The sequence below is a fragment of the Rhinichthys klamathensis genome, unplaced genomic scaffold (assembly GCF_029890125.1).
Source record: "Rhinichthys klamathensis goyatoka isolate OS25496 unplaced genomic scaffold, OSU_Roscu_1.1 h1tg000009l_1, whole genome shotgun sequence".
NCBI lineage: Eukaryota > Metazoa > Chordata > Actinopteri > Cypriniformes > Leuciscidae > Rhinichthys > Rhinichthys klamathensis.
In genome coordinates this window covers 3,627,067-3,646,984 of record NW_026606562.1, presented here as the reverse complement: position 1 = coordinate 3,646,984, position 19,918 = coordinate 3,627,067, and the positions used below count along the sequence as shown (strand labels likewise).

The 19,918-nt window shown below is 39.2% G+C and overlaps 2 protein-coding genes across 4 annotated transcripts in view; one reads left to right on the top strand and one right to left on the bottom strand.

The window, feature by feature from the left end:
- The window catches only part of rbm15b (RNA binding motif protein 15B), a 270,324-nt gene that overhangs the window by 20,909 nt on the left and 229,497 nt on the right, over window positions 1-19,918 (top strand). The gene's annotated exons all lie outside the window — the stretch shown is intronic.
- pcbp4 (poly(rC) binding protein 4) overlaps window positions 780-19,918 on the bottom strand; it is an 80,357-nt gene continuing 61,218 nt past the window's right edge. The window contains exons 7-14 of one of the 3 annotated variants that reach the window (XM_056260578.1): window positions 19,340-19,468; window positions 18,065-18,139; window positions 14,081-14,152; window positions 9,604-9,645; window positions 9,316-9,394; window positions 7,986-8,038; window positions 4,762-4,931; window positions 780-2,992 (exon numbers count right to left, since the gene is read on the bottom strand). In XM_056260578.1, coding sequence (XP_056116553.1) covers window positions 2,635-2,992; window positions 4,762-4,931; window positions 7,986-8,038; window positions 9,316-9,394; window positions 9,604-9,645; window positions 14,081-14,152; window positions 18,065-18,139; window positions 19,340-19,468 — 978 coding nt within the window. In that variant the 3' untranslated portion in view covers window positions 780-2,634. Of the gene's footprint in view, window positions 3,259-4,761; window positions 4,932-7,985; window positions 8,039-9,315; window positions 9,395-9,603; window positions 9,646-14,080; window positions 14,153-18,064; window positions 18,140-19,339; window positions 19,469-19,918 lie in introns of all 3 variants that reach the window. The other 2 variants (XM_056260580.1, XM_056260579.1) reach the window with 2 other exon arrangements.

Genomic DNA, 19,918 nt, shown 5'->3' with positions numbered 1-19,918 from the left:
CTGGTTTCACAGACAAGGCTTAACCCTAGTTCCAGACTAACATGCATGTTTGAGCTGTTTCAACTGAAAGCAACTTGCACTGATATATCTTCAAATATGTCCGTGCAGTGCCAATTTGTCTCAAGATGCACTCCAGTAATGTTTATTTTTATTTTTATAATGCACATTTATAAAAGCTCCTCAAATGTCCTAATTGAACCAAGGCCTAATTCTGGTTTAATCTATGCCACGTCTGTGAAACCAGGCCTATATGTCTGAAATGTTATAGTTTCTGATTCAATTATGTCATTACCAATTTGTTTTGCTTAAAAGCAAAGTTTTGAGATCCTAGTTGGTTTGGTACTCTACATCACTGCAGGCTTTAATGATATGACGAAAATTAATATTGCTGTCTTGTATTACATTACTGTCGCTGCTGTTTCATGCAAGCAACATGGCACTGGAGGTTATCCAGTACACTGATGTTACCAAGGGTCAAACACCCTAACCCATGATAAAATCACTGCGATGTAATGGCCTTGAGTGGATTATTGCTTTAATAAAACACACACTGTACCTTAAGGCTTAGTTTTAATTGCTTGTTTACTTGAGGTCTCGAGTTTAAACTCGTTTCAGGTCTAAAGTTCCAAATAAAAAAAATTAACTATAATAAATGAATATTTAAAAAGATCAGACTGTGCATTGTTAGTCACTGTGACTATCCCAGCATGCACACACTTAGCTATTAATGATAATGTTGTTCCATTTCACGCAGCTGAAAAAGAACAAAAGAGACTGGATTACGTTAATACAGTATTGTTTTTATTCATTTTTATGGCATTGATGAATAAAACTAAAACAAGAGTTGCATTTATGCCAAGGCTGACAAACGAAACCTCGTGTGAATCCAAAAACCAGACTTTGGATAATTCAAGCATCTGCACAGTTTTCAAACCTTGTCCGGCTATCGTGGAATTATCACGGTGAAGGGTGACAGTGCGTTTCAAAGCCACACGGTGTCATTTCATAGAGTGTGTAAGAGAGGGTGGTTATGTGTTAGGCTTTGGAATGGGAAATATGAATATAATATAACATATATTTATATATTTATGTATATATATTATACATAGCATGGTTCATAAATTTGAGAGCATCGTTGTCCTTGAATTCCGTCTTTGCCAATAGCCCTTTCCCACTGGTGGTTTATTTAGGGCCATCTATGAAGCATGACACAGGATACCTCACTGAACCGCCCCCGAGATGTTTTGCATAGACGCCAAGTTAAATTCATGCAAATGAGTATGGGACAGACGTTTGAAAAGATCTAAACGAAACAAAAAAAACGTTACGATAAAGAAAAAAATGACAAACACGAGTCAAGGTTATACTGCATCTACCACATGAATGAATTGTGTGAGTGGTCACATTCAATTTTTTTAGGACTCTAGTTTTAGAAAAATAAGTGTGATTATTTCTATATTAAAAAAAGAAAAGAAAAAGACAGTCCACGTAATATACTCTGTGATTGAGCATAATGATTACTGTAGCTACACTTGAAGCATGTTTATGTGTAGATCTGCCATATGTGTATATTTTAGTACTTTCAGACGAATATTGCTCTTCTGCAGCACTGCCTATTTTTAACGCCATCAACAAAGAGACCTACGCGTTAGCTATCTTTGCTAGTGTGTATGTGTGAGGGGCCAAGTCAACATGCAGCATTAGGTTCCGACGAGGGCAGTCACCATGCATAGTAGTCATTTTATGCCATTAGAAATGGTGAAAGAACCTCCCTGAAACAATAATGTTCATACTCAGCCATGGCTAGCCAAGTTTTGAAATGAATTTGTTAGCCGTTTAGTATTTGGATATTTATACCAGAATTCACCGTGGCACCATTCACTTCCCATATAAAGCAAAGAAACCCTCTACCTAAACTAATGTCTTGTTCGAGGTTACTCAGACATGTGTCTTTTTCAGGACGTATGTAATTCGAGTGGAAGAAATGTCTGCAGCCGTTACAGAAAAAACAAACATTGACTGTAAAAGAAACACTCCGCACAATAAATAAAATAAATAACATTTCAAAACGAATGTGAACAAAACGTAAAAATGTAACACAAAAGCAAGGTTTAGATCTTATGTCATTTTAAAAACATTTCTTTTTTTCATATTTTTGTTTTAATACATCATTTAAAGATTTCTAAAAAAATCAGGAAGTTGTATACAGAAGCATTCACAGACATCATTGTATAAAAGCTGATACATAAGAGATTAGCATCAGTCAACAGTGTTCTACGTTATAAACTCTTTGCGGGAATATTTCATTGTTATCAATAAATATGAGTAGACAATAAACGCGTGTAAAGATTTCGGGAAAATAGGAGATTAGGAATAGTCTATGGCTTTAGCGGCTACCTCAGCCAAAAACATCAACAAACAAACAAAACAAAAAAAACGTTAATTTATGCCATTATTTTCCTACCGTTTTTTCAGGACAAGTTACTAAACCAAAAAAAAAAAAAAAAAAAAAATTGGTACCGTCTGTTTCTACACAGCTACATCAGGCTAGAAGAGAATAACCCTCAAAGTATTCCTCTCCTGTTTGTTGTCTCGGAAACAAAGGAGGTACTGGCTAGTTCCTCTCAGCGAACTTCAGTAGGGCGCAAACTTCTGTCGCTCTGGTTTCTTGATGCCGTTGGCGGAGGAGATCTTGGCGGTGTAGGAAGCCAAGGTGCCGTGGGCAGGGGCAGCGGCGGCGGCGGCGGCGGCAGCAGCAGCTTGGGCAGCAGGGGCCGAGAGTGCCAGGAAGGGGACGGATTTGATTCCCAGGAGGCTGGAGAGGGGGAGGGTATAGGGGGCGCCCAAGATTGGAGCGTGGGGCAGGCCGCCCATCGCTGCCAGGGCTGCGGCAGAGGACGATGCAGGGGGAGCAGTCTGGGTGAAGCTCATGTTGAGGTCTACAGGGGTCGACATGGAGGAGGACTGGGCAGTGGATTTGGCGGTCTCTAAACTGTACGAGGGAGGGAAGGAAGGAGGTGGAGGAGAGGAGGGTGGAGGGACAAGGGAGGGGAGCCGGATGGAGAAGGGTTAGAAGGTTAAATAAAAGACATGTTAAACAAAAATTGAGAGAGATAAAAAAAAAAAATCAAAAAACAGAAACAAAAAAATCATAAGAGAGGTGTGTTTTGCTGGTGGTTGCAACAGATTATTTGAGGGGGGACCTTGGCACTCATGGGAAAGGAGCTGTTTAATTCAGGGTGATGGCTTGGGTAGGGGCTTTGGGAAAAGAAACAAAATGATTTCAATTTTTAGTAGCATTTTCTTTATCTTTTATCAAAAAGATGCATTTGTCAACATGGTACTCATTGCAAATGCATGTAATCAAACGTGCTCTGCCATTAAGGTATTTCGAGGGCGTAGGACTGATTTCTCATTATCACGTAGGGGGTGTGTTCAATATGCAGAACGTTCTGATGCAATGCATTGAAACGAGACGTCTGTCTCGTAGGAAGCATTCTTAGAGAGTGACACTGATTGGGGGTGACGTCTCCAGACTTCTTCTAGGACATGAATAATCATGTTTGATTTTTAATGGCTTGTTGGAGCTGACTAGTTAAGGAAATATTCTGACGCTAGAGTGCCTTGGGTTGCTCCGAGACCGCCGTTTGTTGCCGTCACTTGGCAAAAAACCAAACTGATAGGAATTCAACTGATGAGAAACCAGTAAAAATCAATAATATTAAGACAGAAGCAAAACAACAAAAGCTTTCTTAAAATATCTTGAAATCAAAATAGTCATTTTTCCATGCAGGAAGCCTGAGTAACATATTTCAAATAAAGGGCTTCTCAGAGTGAGTTTGACATTCTGCACCGGTCTGCTTGTTGAACACACCTGAGCCAAGCATAAATATTCCATTCAAGACCCAATTATTGCTCTCTTGTCGACTTGCTGAGTCATAATATGCTAGAAGAATTAATATATAACTTTGTACATGACACTGCATCTGTTGGAAATCTTAATTTATTGGCTAGCCAATACAGAAAATGCAATAACTGATTGTTAAAGAAGCCACTAATTTGGAGTGTGGTCTTATTCGGTTTCTTCATTAGTATTCATTAATTCATATTCTCCCGTCAACTGATTTGAACTCTTTACAAACAAGAACTATAAAAATGTTCTTGTGGTTTGAATTGTTTATGTGTGTTTTGCAAATTCTACCTTAGGTTAATTGAACTGACGTTATAAGTATAAAACGATCATTTTCATTAGCCTGAATAAAGAACAGAACTATTAATTTTGTTACATTAGCAAATTAAATTTTGCCCCAGCGTTGACGGAGAAGTCTTTGCCGAGAAACTGAGCTGTCAGGAATTTACTGCTTTCTTGCCTGACACAACATTTGATCAAATTGCAACCGCATAGATCACGTGGGAGAAAAATACAGTTTGTCTATGAGGCGGCCAAAATGCTCTGCCTTTAAGCTTTAACAAGATTCTGGCTTGAAACTTGGCCAATTAATCCCTCAGCCTGGCTTCTTTCTGCCACATCTTCTTGCTTTTTAGTTGTTCAATGCCTTTGCTCAAGAGTGCTTCTTTTTTTGCCAGCAACTGTGGACTAGAAAGACCCCTGATTGAATATTCCCAGAGGTTTTGTCAGGGTCTCCTACTTCAGGGTCCTCTAGAGCATTATGGTGTAAAATATGCCACATAAACACATGGAGTGGTCAAGTACAAACACCCTGAATCTGTTAGTGGGATGGGATGGCTTCCAGTGCTTACCAGGATGTGATTAGATACTGGGCCAAGTTGATGCTGATTGGGGAGCCAGTGATGGTGACGTGTCGGTCACTAGTGCTGTCCAGTTGACTGCCAATCTTGATCTGAGCCCCCGACACCTGGCGGATCTCGTTGATTTTGGTACCCTGCCTGCCGATTATTGAACCAATCAGCTGAAAGGAAAGTACAAAACCAATCAGATCAATAATAGATTTAAACAGCTATTCTATGACACTATTTCCCTCCAAGACAAGGGTGTCCAGTCCTGCTTCTGGTGGGCCAAAGTCCTGCAGAGTTTATCTCCAATACACCTGCCAGGAGGTTTCTTGAAATCGCGATTAGCTGGATCAAGTGTGCTTAATTCAGGTTGGAGCTAAACTCAGCAGGACAGTGGCCCTCCTGGAGTAGGATTAGATACCATAGTTCATGGTACAAAATTGCACCATGATAAACATTGACAACATGATCGGTTTGAAGAAAGCCAAATTTATTTTACATCTGGATAATTTACGTCGCTTGGTCAACAGCAATCCTGAAATTCATAAAGCATGACTTACAGCCCAACTGCCCACGTGTGGTTAAGTAACTATTAATTTCAGGGACAGTGTTTGCACCCTCATGCCTGTATCTAATGTGTTCATTGACAAACACTTTAATCTCTCTTTGGGTGCATGTCATCATGCTTGGCTCTGAAATGCCAGTTTATATGTTTGTTCATCTGGACCTGAGATGACAAGGCTGTGTCTGTGCATGGCATTGTCTATGTAACAAGCATCTGCTAATAGTTCTGTGGATCTAGACGGCCAGTTTAAACCAACAACAGGTGGTGCTGAACTAATTCATCCTACTGTGACAGCATCAAGTTTTTAAAAAAAGTTGTGGGCCTGCAGCTCCTTAAACTCATTGTATGAATCCAGATGATGTATACAGTTGTTCCTGTACATTCTGTGGAAGGTGTCCAAAGCTTGAAGGAAAAGGACCAAGGGGGTTGGGTGACCCTAGGGATTGGTGTCAAGCCTGAACAATGATAAAGTGAAGTGACCCCCGACTGGGATGAGTTAACAGTTTATCATTCAAATGACTGACAGCTTGTCTTTTGTCCACCCTGCATCCCAACCCCCAACCCTCACTTTGAGTGTGAGTTGGATTATGTGGGCAAGAATTGCTCCACAAAGCATTCCTTTCCTCACGAGTCATATGGACGTCAAAGCTCCTGATTTGTCACACCGCTCTCCCTGGTGCCCAGGGGCTATTAATGGCTCAGCTGATTGTGGTTAAGTGCTTGCAGTCGACCGCCAGGTCTCGCTGCCACCCTGACATAAAGGATTCCAGCATGTCCTTTGCACTGCACCACATATTTGCCCAATGACATCCTTCATTTTTAGAAATCTATGAATTATATATCCTCAAGCAATAGGATAATGCAGCAAAGTACCGTCACCCACACAGCCTCCTCCAACCTTCAAGTTTACCAAAGAAAAAAAATCACTTTGGTTTGTTTTATTGATTTCTTTTTGTCCACTGAAATCAAGGTGCAATCTATGGCTCAAATCTGTCTAAAGCAAGAGACAGGTATATATAACCTAGCCAAGCTGGAGACAGGCCTATTTTAGGTGAATCTACTTCTTCTTAGGTCTTAGTTTTGAAAGTCTGAGGAGCGAGGACACGTCTCCTTACAGCAAAAAACTGGTGTCACTGACAGGCTCGTCCACCTCTCACAGGCCAATCTTTAAACAGGTAGAGTTCTGACCCAGCTTCATCCGCTGTGCTCTCGAGCCCTGATCCGATCCCAATCTAATTGTAGCATGTTTCAGGAGATTTAGGGGGGGATGGTTCACCATGGAGAAACTGCTCCTCTATAGAGAGAAACCTGATTGCGAATGATAAACAACTTAGCCTGCCAGCCGTTTGATGTCTGTTTGATGTCGCCTTGCCTTGGAATTGCATCGCTGTGAGGGAATTTCAATAATACATGCTTTCCATCACCCTGCTTTATGCAGGAATATGAATATACAAGCATGCTAAATTAGCCCTTGATTGAAGAAATGGTTGAAGTTGCTTTGAAGTTTATCATGTATGATGAGGTTAAGAACCATTCAGTAAGTCAAGTTTTATTTGAAGCTAGTGTCAATTTGACAAGAGCTGACTCTTTTTCTGTTCATGTGCATCAAGGTAGTCAATGACTTCACTCTAGACTCTAGATAATGCATTCACTTCATTTGTCTGCCATTACAGCTGTACAAGAAATCAAAAATGCTGATACACTCCGTAAGCGAAAAAACTCAAACCTGTTTAGTATGTCGGCTTGTACAACTAAAATATTTTTTAAAATGCTGGATATATAAATATTTACATGAAGATTTTATGTGTTGCAAATATACTCACTTGCTGTTCTCATTGAATAAATATATTATTTTTTGTATTTAATTTTGCCATGTCAAAAGGATATAAATGTAAAATTATCTAAAACCATCCGATTTTGACATTAATTTACAGTACAACAAGTATTTCTTATTGTTTTCATTCTATGAGTAGGTCCATTCTATTGATACTACATTTACTGAGACAACAGCACATTGTGCAAATACTTATGTTCAAAAAAAGTACAACAGCATGGAACAACAGTTTTACTTTTAAAAAACATGTTTTGAGACCTGTTTTTAACTGGAGACCAATCAGATCATGGGAAAAAGTCAAAGAATAGAGTCGGGCATGAAGCTTTAAAATAACAAAACAATGGGAGTTGAAAATATGTATCGAGTACTGAGTCCACAGCTGGGCCCTTCGCCAGTCGATTAATCCTGTGATCTCAGAGAGACGTGGAGGCGGGAGGGAGCCCTGGTCAGCAGGCATGAAGGGAACGTCCCGTTCGCCCCCGGGGTGCAACCTAGAGCTCTGACAAAAGGCTCTGGCTTTATTTACCGTCTCTGTTTTGACAGCAGAGGAGTGCTAAGCATGTCAGACGCCATGACAGGATTGAATTGGACAGGGGGTGGACAGATTGAAATAAAAAGTTTCAGAATTTCTGCAAGGCCAAAGTGTGCCATGAAAGGTGCTCTCAAGAATATCAAGAACATGACTTTTATCATTTCTAAAACACATATCTGACCATTCTCAAAGGCTTAATAAAGTCTTCATGTAAGACATAAACACAATTAAGCATTATTACAAAATATCAATGAGTATCTTGAGCAATGCGATACTTGCAAAAAAGACGTTTTACTTACGTCATTTGGAATGAGAAGTTCTTGTGATGCTGTCTGGGAACTGGAGTCAATGCCTGCAGGGAGAGGAACAGGTACCACGTTAACAAACCATAGGATAATTCACTGTAGTTTGTTTGCTTTCTTCTTTCCCTTTCTTCAATGGCCTCAACATAGGCCTATTTCTGACCCACAATTATCTTCTGTTGATCTGCATTGGGCCACAAATTCTCAGGGGAAAATTTTACTTATTGAACCCAGAATATTCCTTTAAGCGATCTCCTATCTGTTAGCTGGATGCTATCACCTAATCGGAGCTAGCCTGTATCTCTTTCCCTTTACTTCCTGTCTCAGCAGGAGGCCCAGACCCAGCAGTGCCTCCAAGCCCAACAGGGGCCTATTTAATAGACTGAAACATTGCCTTGACTGATGAGCTTTTTACCTCCGACATAATCGAATTCCCCAGCCATATCATGATAGGATGTGCTCTTGTAATTTTAGCGGCGGGGGGCAACTATTACATTTGTTTCGACCCTTCAATTCCTTGAAAGGGCTTTTTGATTCTCACATTTGCACCGAAAGTGCTTATTTACCATAATGTTCAACAGTCTGTTGGCTTTAAGAGATCCTACACAACAAACCTTTCACAAATGTTGGGTATCTCCGGGCAGCTTGAAAGACATCACTGAAAAACTTGGGGTGGCTGTATAATTGGATGTCTGGTTGTGAGCAAGAAAAAAAGAAAGGGAACAAGAAAAGGAGAGCTTTAGCTGGACATTTATCACAGCTCTGAGAAGCCCCAGGAGCTGACTGTGGAGCCTTGTAAAGTTTGGCCCCGTTTTTGCAGCTGTAATCTGCATGTGCCATATGCTCCATGGAGCTCAGGTGTATTACCTTGAACATGGGTGGCCTATGGGTCTTTGGGAGGTTTGTTTGAATCTACTAGCTTGAGTTCTCTGGTGGAATTGTGTCACATCCACAATCGCTGTACACAGAGATTTACCACTGCTAAAGCAGACTTGTGCTCCTGGGTAAATATAGGGTGTTTTCACACTTAAGTTCACTTTATAAGAAGTTTAAACCACTTCAGTATACTACAAACTTAACTGAGTGATCAAAAAAACCTACTTCTCTTTTCATTCGCACTGTTCCTGGCCTTGAAACCGAGTCAGATCACTTTTGATCTTTTTCAAAGAATTAACTCTGATCGTTGACCAAATTACTAATTCATGTGAACCTTGAAAAATGGAAGTCCTGCATGTGTGAGTAAGGTGGCGACAAGTCTAAGCCACTGTCTAACCCATCCCAACCCCTTATCTTCCTCTTCAAAGAGACTTGGATTGGCAAAACATACCGGACAGAACTTGGGTGGCCGTGGGCTGAGCCATGGGGGCAAGACCCTGCTGCATGGACAACTGGTGCAACTTGGCCAACTGAGATAAAAGAAAAACGGAAGGGAAATGTCACTTCATTCTAATGAAAAGGTTTTATTACTCTTATCAGAAGACACAGCTGAGTATTGAATCATTTAATTAATTCACAAGTGTAAAACAGGCTCATTTACTTCACAAAAGGACACTCGACTAATGGGAGTTATGCAGTATGAGGATGGTTCTCAGAAATTCTCTCTAAAGCTTCTTACCTCTGAGTGTGGAATGCCATATTGGTTTTGTACAGTATAAGCCTGAAAAAGAAATAGCGGAGAGTGTTATAATGGAGAACATCGTATTCAACCATTCTCTTTTAAAGATCCTCATAGTTATTTTAAACAACTAAAAAACTAGAAACAGGGTAATTCTGTTGCAGTGTTTGATTTTTCTGAATAACTGGAAGTTACAACCGACTTAACTTCAGTGTTTTTACATATTTCCAAGTGGAACTGAATATTGAATAGAGGGCAGGGTTTTATTTTAGCGCACCTCCTCTCCATCCCTCGCTCGCAGCAGAGTGACGGTTGGAGGGGAGCTGTTAAAGATATACAACCCAAGCTGTCAAACTGGCATCATCAGAGAAGGAATGCCATTCCAAAGGGGAAGCATATTGTCAAGTTTTGATTAAAGGGATACTCCACTTTTTTTGGAAATAGGCTCATTTTACAACTCCCCCAGAGTTAAACTGTTCGAGTTTTACCGTTTTTGAATCCATTCAGCCTATCTCCGGTTCTGGCGGTACCACTTTTAGCATAGCTTAGCATACATCATTGAAGTAGACAAGACCATTAGCATTTCTCAACAAAAAAATGACCAAAGAGTTTCGATTATTTTTCCTATTTAAAACTTGACTCTTCTGTAGTTACATCGTGCACTAAGACCGACGGAAAATGTAAAGTTGCGATTTTCTAGGCTGATATGGCTAGGAACTATACTCTCATTCCTGCGTAGTAATCAAGAAACTTTACTGCCGTACCATGAGAGCAGCAGGCGTAATGATATGACGCAGCGCCTGAAAATAGTCCCCAGCTCGGTAACTTTCAACGTGACCGGGACTACGTTTGTTATATCATTACGCCTGCTGTATTAATGGTACGGCAGTAAAGTTTCTTGATTATTACACAGGAATGAGAGTATAGTTCCTAGCCATATCAGCCTAGAAAATCGCAACTTTACATTTTCCGTCGGTCTTAGTGTACGATGTAACTACAAAAGAGTCAAGCTTTAAATAGGAAAAATATCAAAACACTTTTTTTTTTTTTTTTTTTAAATGCTAATGGTCTTGTCCACTTCAATGATGTATGCTAAGCTATGCTAAAAGTGGTACCGCCAGAACCGGAGATCGGCTGAATGGATTCAAAAATGGTAAAACTCAACAGTTTAACTCTGGGCGAGTTGTAAAATGAGCCTATTTCCAAAAAAAGTGGAGTATCCCTTTAAAGATTACCACGACAAGCAAATTTTTGTTCACCACAAGACTAGTAATGTAAAACTTTTTTCTCACTGACCCTAATCATTAATAGGGTTGTTTGTTCTGTCTTTAAACTCAACATGAAATCAGAATTTACTAAAATATAAAACATTTCACCCAACATTGTTTTCTTTCACAGAATATACAATTTACTTAGAAATGACACAAATTAAATAATAGATGGGTTAGACCAGCCAGTTCATGTTGACATTGACTTCAATTTGTAATTGAAACTTAACATGCATATACTTTTCATACTGTTGTTCATCAAGGCGGGATGAGTTACTAAATTATAAATATGCATTGAGATATATGTACATTCCAGCCTGAATTTGTTAGCTTGTCTTTGCTGATCTGTTGGCTGATTCTAGAGGGGTTTTCGGGCACTTGTCGTCTGGTTAGTCCAGAACTAGGGGGTCTCTGCCGCCACCACACTCACTCTCATAGTTCAAAAACTGTCGAAAGGGGACAGATGTGAAACTAGAAGATCTCTGAATCAAGGCTTCTGCATCAAAGAGAATAAGAAGCCAAATAGCCAGACGCAAAAGCTACAGAGAACGCTACGTGCTAGTCCCAGAGGTTCTCTTGCATAAGCCTGTTTAAAAGTTTAAACACGTGGAAGAGAGATGGAGAGAAAGAAACCGAGGGAGGATAAAATGGAAAATAAAATAAAAAGATCAGTGAGGCAGAAATGGCAGTCCATGTTGAAGAGCAACCCTAGTTTGTGTCTCTGGGAGCCACGTTAATGAAAATGATTGGTCACAGTTCTCAATGAAAACGTTGTTTAGGGGGCAAAACATGACCTTTCTTTGTCAGGACGGATTTAGCTTGTCTCCGGAGGTGAGCTCAGAATCTTCTACGTGACTGCCACCCCTACCCTTCAATGTCTCTGGTATACTCCCATTTTGTCTTGCTATCTCTATTGTTTAGCCTCCTTTTCAATGTGTGCTAAAAATGTTACAAATATGAATTGCTTGTTTCCATGGAGCACAAAAAAGGGGTTTTAAAGATCAGAAGGTCCAGCTAAAGCCGGGCTCAGACTACAGGAGTTTTTAAATCTTAACCGATTGGGAAATCTGGTTGCATCACGCACATATGGAGAATCTAAACAGATTTTCTTCTTTCAGATCTCAAACCAGCACACACAACAAGATTTGAAAATCATGGTGTATTACACACTACAAGATATTCTTAAGATTATCATGCCAGATTTAGCACCTCAGGCAATCTCACGAAGAAGCGGATGTAAACAAAATAGATACTGTATCGCGGCAACTTGCTGTGGACTTCATATGAGGAGACATTATAAAGATTTTTATGTCCGATTCTTTCATCTCCACCACACCCGTACAGCTGCTTGTTGGTTCACGGTCGCCATTTCAAAAGTTCTGTTGCTCCGTCTCCTTGTAGACTTGTCTCTGATTGGCTATTGTGGAAGTACTGACATAATCATAGTTGTCATGTTGAAACAAAATGAGGGTGAGTAGCCTACATAATGATAATAATAATAATAAACATGAATTTATTTTGGGTAAACTATTATTTTAAAATGTAACACAATGCTTCCAAATGCTTGGCAACGTACATGTGCTTACCAGGGTCCAAGGACTTAAGGTAGCGAAAAAGGGGAAGGCGAAGCTTCTATCATTTTTAGTAATTTCCTTATTATTTCTTTCCTTCCTGTTCACCGAGCTCAGAACGCTCGTAAATAATGTAGAAAAGCATTAATCGCCTGGCTGAGCCACTTAACGCTGCGTAATCCTTATGCACACACACACGTACGTGGGACCTTCATTAGCGAGAGCCGTGGTGATGTTGTCAGTCCCGTCTCCTGGCAGACAGCATTTATCTCCGCTCGTTTAAGAGAATGTCACTGCTCGGGCCTGACACCTCGTCCTTACAGCTCTCCAAGTAGAGTGCGTGTATTGGAAGGTCACATGGTTCCCCGTTTTAGCCTTCACATCAGCATTAGTCAGAGAAGGCTGACACTTAAAGGAATAGTTCACCGAAAAATGAAAATTCTGTCATTATTACTTTACTCTCAAAACACACTGGATGATTTATTTAATATGTATGCAGTTGCTTTCCATACAACTAAATATTCCTGTAAAGGAGAACAAAATTCGAGTTGTTTTTCTGAAAATGTTTTTCTAAATTCAAAATTGGCATATTATATGCATTATGCTAACAAAACAAAAGAAAATTACAACAAATGCCTTTTAAAAAATTTAAAACAATACAGCATTCTGCTAAACATCTCCTTTTGCGTTTCACAGCGGAAGGAATATCATAGATTTCCAATGATAATTTTTTACTTTAACACATGCTTAATAGTTTTGGCCTTGATATTTTGCGTCTCTAGGCTATGATAAACATTCTTTCATCAGTATGTTTAACTGCTGACTTGGGGTTTTGGTGATGCTATCAACCGTTCCTGTTAATCTTCATAGTAAAACATGCGCATACACACTGATGATTGTCTGCCTAAAAGACCGAGAGATTAACAGTCATTCACACCATCATAGTGTCCTCAAATGAACTTTCCACACTGGCAGAGAATCCTGTAACTGTAAAACATCAAGAATAGATGTTTATTCCTAACATAAATGTCAGTGATAAACACCTCTTAAAGTGTGATATTTTTCTGCCCTGTAATTACACACTTCAAAGCCAAGTTGTTTGCAAAATTGGGGAGTGAGATGAAAATTCAAGACAATTCAAATTGAGGTCAGATCCTCACTCAAACTATGGATTATGGATTTATGAGGGGGAGGGGGAGGGGGGCTTATAGTTGTATGGACAAGAGCTAACTGTTTTGGGGTAAACAATCTCTTAAATAGTGAATCTTAAATTTTGTAAATACAATAGGACCAAAGCCATAGCCTTGGGGGACACCGTTTACCTGATACCTGTAAAGTTTACACAACTTTACAAAGTCAAGTCAAAACACAATGCTCTGCAAAAATCAAGACAATTGCAGTGGGTCGAGGGGTAAAGCCATGCCCAAATGGCAAAACAATCTCATATCTAAAAACAGTAATTGCTGTATAGTCTCGCTCCCTTACTCAAGTGGGCAGGACACTGGCTGCAACATGCGGCAAGAGGAATGACAGAGGGGAACAGAATTCCCATCTCCATGCAGGGGCGGAAGAGGCAAATAAAGAAAGAGTGGGAAGCACAGCTCCCTATATTATCCGTCATGGATAAATAATACTCACTTGTTGCAGATCCAGCCCTCCCTGAGCCACTGAGAAAAGCGGGTGAGACGCAAACTCTGACGTTTCGAAAACCTTAAAAAGGCAAATAGGGGACAGAGACACAAACCAAGGCTTCATTCGCATGTCATTACTCATTAGTCTTACGAATATGCATATTTTGCTGTTACTGCTGTCATTACCAAGCGTGATTTGAATACAGACAGAAAAGGGTTAATAAGGGGGAAAAAAAGATGTTCTCTGATATGAAGCAATGAACATTAATTTCATTATTAGACATTAATCTTGCTCTTTTTACGACAGACACATAAATATATCAAACAGACGATGTATCATAAGTATGCACGTCAAAGTTTCTACCACTGCGATTAATTACACCATTGGCGAAAGACTCCAAAGCACTTATAATGGTGAGGAATATTCATGAGCCTGATTGATCTTAATGCTACTGTTATTCATGCATAGGAGTGTTGATAATGAATAGCCGTGTCAACATGAATAAACATAACGGCCTCTCCACTCTCTTCGGGAGACGTGTTAGAGAATTATGTGAAGTGAATAACAGGGAAAACGATAGATTAAAGAGTGAAACAATAGACCTTAGTCCGGGTAGACGGCATACTTCATTTGACAGGGACGAAAACAAGGCTGTGAAGGATGGAAGCACAGTTTGTTCAATGGCCATTCAATTAAATCTGACAGCCTAGTTAGGAATAGCTAGTAACACTTTATTTGACAGTGTCCTTGTTACACATGTACCTACTATAGCAATAACAGTAGATTATGCATAATTGCTTGCAACTAACCCCATAGTAAGTGCATTTTGTTAACTAATATTTCTCAGAACTTAAATGTATAATTACACTGTAACAAAGACACCTTAAAATAAAGTATAGCCGAATAGTTTTACGAAGGATTTCGATCAAATTTGGACTTATTCAATCATGAATTCAATTATTTGCACACAAATTTGTTCAGTTTGTGTTACACATATGAGGTTCTTTGAATAGACATTGAATGTACCGGTACTTCCATCCCTCAGCCTCGCTTTTCGTTTGCATCAAATTAAATATGCCGTTCACACTGAATAAGGTCTATTGAGGTTTTTCGCAATATGTATTAGTACATTAGCTGCAGGTTTAAATTCGAACATGACACATTTATAAGCGTGTAAACTAATAAATGGAACTAAACATCTTTATACATGTTTGCAATACTTACACTCCATGACATTTATAATAGCACACACAACAAGCAAGCTTCAGAAATATTTCATAAACACAGACAGCCCCCCACCAACACCCTTCATTGATGGACAGCCTCGTTTTATTAAAGGAAATGGAGGCAACATGCTGTCAGCTGTGTTGGGCTTTATGAAACTCTACTATATTAAGAATCAAATTAATAAATATTTTCAGTGCACAAAGCATATTTACAGGTGGGTTTTATGTTTTTGGATCTGCTTAATCCCATTAATTATATTTGAGACAATTAGGCCTTGTTCCCACAGGCATAAAAAATCTTTTTTTTTCTTTTCTTTTGTAGACTAGACTACATTCATGCTTGGTAAAGCCATAATTGACATCCACAATGACAACTTTAAAGCTAATTTCCTCTGTAGAAGAAGCACCTATCTTGGCATCATGGTGACACCTACGTCATGACTGTCACAATCGCTGTAGCTGTAGCAGACATCGACGACACTGTCTGAACAAATAGATTCCAATTTCATACCTTGCAAAATGTCAGTTTGGACCAGCAGTCCTGAAGACTGGATTTGAAAAACAAATCAGATTTGTGTGCAGCGAGAACAAGGCCTTGAAGGAATATAGTTTCGTCCCCAAATTAAATTTGACTTGGAATATAGTACACGCTTTCTGGGCCACTTTTTGTGATTGGTTTGTCATTTTGTAGCTTGACAACCCATTCACTTTCAGTACTCTGGAAAAAGAGCTCTGGGGTATTCAAAATATCACCTATTTTCCACAGAAGGAAAAAGTCATACAGGTATGAAACTACATGAGGGTGAGTAAATTATGAAAAAAAAAAGTTTTTTTTTTTTTTTTGAGTGAACTATTCATTTAATGCTTATTAAAGGTGCACTATGAAAGGTTTGCCAAGTTGGAGCTTAAATGGATCATGAATTAAAAACATCCTGTAAATTTAAATTTAAATTGAAACCAAGCTCAGAAAACGACTTATTTCGAATTCACATTAGGACTTAATAGTGTGACGAAAGACCGCCTCTACAGAATCAAATCAACGCCTACTTCTACATCATCACATCTTTGGCCCCGCCCACTGGAGCAGTAGTGAGATGAGAAGAGAAGAGTGATACAGGATCACTGGACTAAAAATAACATGACCTTCCAAAGGATCCTAATGCTAAGTGCTTATTTATTTTCAACTATGTGAATGTCTTTTATTTGTTTATTGGGTACATTTCACTGTGGATCAGTCATAATTTCGGCGCAGGCTTTGCAAAACAGACTTTTACTGTAAGATATGGACCTGACAGTAATATCACAACATGTAAATAACCGTGTTAATTCTATTTCCTGATCTGTGAATTCTGATGTAATTTATGTACAGTCAGACGTTCTTTGTCTCAAAATCGTTTAATGCCGTTTATGCATCAGTAAATCAAGCCAGTGACTAAACGGGCAACTTTGACATCGTTTCTCTCAGTAGCATGAAAAAAATCTGTTATTTAAATTGTGAGTAAATACAGAAAGATTATATTATATACCCATCATAATCAACGACTCTTATTTACATCGTGTTTACACTGTTAGTTATGATGAAAGCATTCGTGAGAGTTGCAATAATCGAGCTGCAATGATCACTGCATTCAAGCGCTCAACAGTCATATGTCTGTCGTCGGCTACAAGCTCATCGCTGCAACCTTTCATGCCAGGGTAGTAGATCTAAATATAATGCTATAATCAACACTTTTCATGATTCGTTAATCTCGTAAGCTGTAATAGTAAAGGCCATTGCACACTGAGTCCGAAATTCGCATCCGAAATTTTCGCACGTTAAAAAATAAATACGACCTCACGTTATGTCAATCACCCTTGCACACTGCCTCCGAAACTTTCGTCCGTCAGAAAAAAAATCGAATCGGGTTCGATTTTCTGCGTTTTTCGCATCCGTAGCAATCAGTTTGAGTGGTGTTTGAATGATGTTTTGACAATTCAGAGCCACCGAATCTCGAATACGAAAAACCGCATATGAAAATTTCGGACTCAGTGTGCAATGGCCTTAAAAACAGTAAAAGTTTTCAAGATGTGGATGAGTTCCACATGTAATACTTGTTTCAAATGTAAAGATGTTAGCCAATCACAGCAGTGGGCGTTTACATTGAAATCTCACAGCAGACACGCCATTTCAAAATAGAGAGCTGATATCAGGGTCGAAAATAGCCTTTTATTTCTAAATCTTGACAATTGCAATTGCAGGAAACATCAAATAATTTTAAAACTGCAAGTTAATCGTGGAGAATTGTATAGGTGAGTTTGGTTTCAGCTGAGGATATGATGGATTGAGGTTTACCAGATTACCAGTGGTTACAGGCGCTCAGTTTATCACAGCAAATGTCAACATTTACATAAATAATACCTCTTGAGTATGCGAGTCTTCCACTGTTGTATTAACTCATTGAAAACAATTGTTTTAAAATAGATAATGTTACAAAATGTATGAACTTGACAACCACACAAAGACAATTTATGTTAAGATGACACTTCCTGCAAAATATGACCCGACAGCTTAAATTATATTTCAATATTATAAGAAGATTCATTGTGAATCGGGGTAAGGCAAGGAGACTTGCTCAAATCAATTTTGTTCATTTGAATAAATAAAAAACAAAAAAAACTTTCATAGTGCACCTTTAAATGTTGCGATTTTTATGAGAAGAAAAGTGGGACACTTAGTATAGTTGATGAAAGAACCACATTATGCCATGTTGATGTGTATTTTTACCTGATTTCCAGCAAGAAGAACTGTCCCTGGAGCAGGACTGGGGCGGTACGGAATTGTAGCACCCTTTGGAGGAGACTGCAAACATATAATAAAGAAATTGGTAACTTTAAATCAGGACTATACAGATTCACCCACAGGTTTCTCTTACCTAAAGCAGAGTCATTTGGTCATATTATCCTTAATGACTGGAAATGCTGACACGGTGCACAAATGCAACATTTATCGATCAGCTCTTCATCGGATCACTTAAAAGCATACCATTATCCTCTCACAGGAAGTCATTTGGCCAGATAATTTCAGAATGCTATTAATGCTTGCTCATGATATCCTCAGATGGAAAACTTGCAATGCAGAAAATGCAGCCGAACTTTGTTTTTTGTTTCTTTGATGATGCTACTCTACGAGCCTGTTGTTCAAACCCAGATTATAACTTCAAAAAATAATAAAATACTTTTACAAAATGACTGTTGAATCTCTTTTGGCCCTCTGAGACAAGGTGTCATCAGAATATCTTAAAACACATCTTACACAAAACAACAACAGATCACTATCGTTAACTAACTACATCTGCTCATATTAAGTAATTTGATGCCAAAATGCCAAATACAAGAGGTCAGAATAAGGCCAAACCCTAAAAAAGATAAAATGAAAACCCAGTGAAGCACATCCCCCCATGCTTGCTCAACCTAACAAAAAGAATATTTTTAAATATTCATTGGGTTACTTTGCATAATTTGCATCCTGGAGCGAGCAGACAGTTGAGGATTCCTAAAATGGGTAGTGTCGCAGTCAACAATCTGGCCCTCATCCGGTCCATTAAAAATTAAACAGAACGACCAGGACACATGCATTACAATCCACTGAATAAAAAACGCTAAAAGTCTTTTTCTGAACCATTTATGTGCAAAAGAAAACCATTTGAGAGGAAATGCATCTCATGCTGTGGGAGATCTGAGAGAACACATTCAATAATCATTACTGTAATGATTTGTAATGTGCAGTTAGTTAGATCAAGTATCTTTGAAAAAAGTATGTGACAGCTGCAAAAAGCAATAAAAATATATGTTTAGGCTACAGAAATGTATCGTATCCATTCTTTTCAATGCCACTGAAGCTACTACTGAAACCAGTGTGCCGTCTTTGAAGCGCAGAAGCCTTTGAAGTCTTGTAGATTAAGAATATCACATAATAGTCATCCACAACAGTTTTTCAAGGCCAATGCATGCATAAAAATGTGTTAATGAAGCCAAATGGATTTGCTTGGAGTCAAATTACCTCCAGTATTACAGTGCAGATGAGCTTGACACACTGGATGATGGCGTCCTGACTGCCAGATATCGTCACGCCTCTCTCTGTGGAGTTAGGGAGCAGATCTCCTGCCACCTGTACCTGAGCCCCTGTTTTCTGGCACACAACGGAAGAACAGATCATTAGTACACTGTTTTACATAGGTCAGGTGTCAAATCTTGCTCCTGGAGAGCCAGCTTCATGCAGAGTTTGGCTCCCACACACCTGTCTGAAAGTTTCGAGTAATCCTTAAGACCTTGATTAGCATGTTTAAGTTCAGGCGTCTTTATTTAGGGTTGGTGATCCACCAAGAGCAGCATTGGCTCCTGCACGAAAGCTCAACCCAAAGTTTTGCTGACCTTTAAAGATGGTGCCGAAAGCAAACGCTTGTATTATCATTTCCTCTGCCTCCATTGCAAATGACGCCGTTTTTACTTCCTTTTCGGCCTAATCTTTTCCGGGCCAGTACGTCTACCTTTGGTTGTTTCGCCAAGTTTTTAGTGTAAATGAAGATATCGGATATGGGTCACTTTTAAAAGAAGTTGTAAGCTGGTCGTCAACAAATCT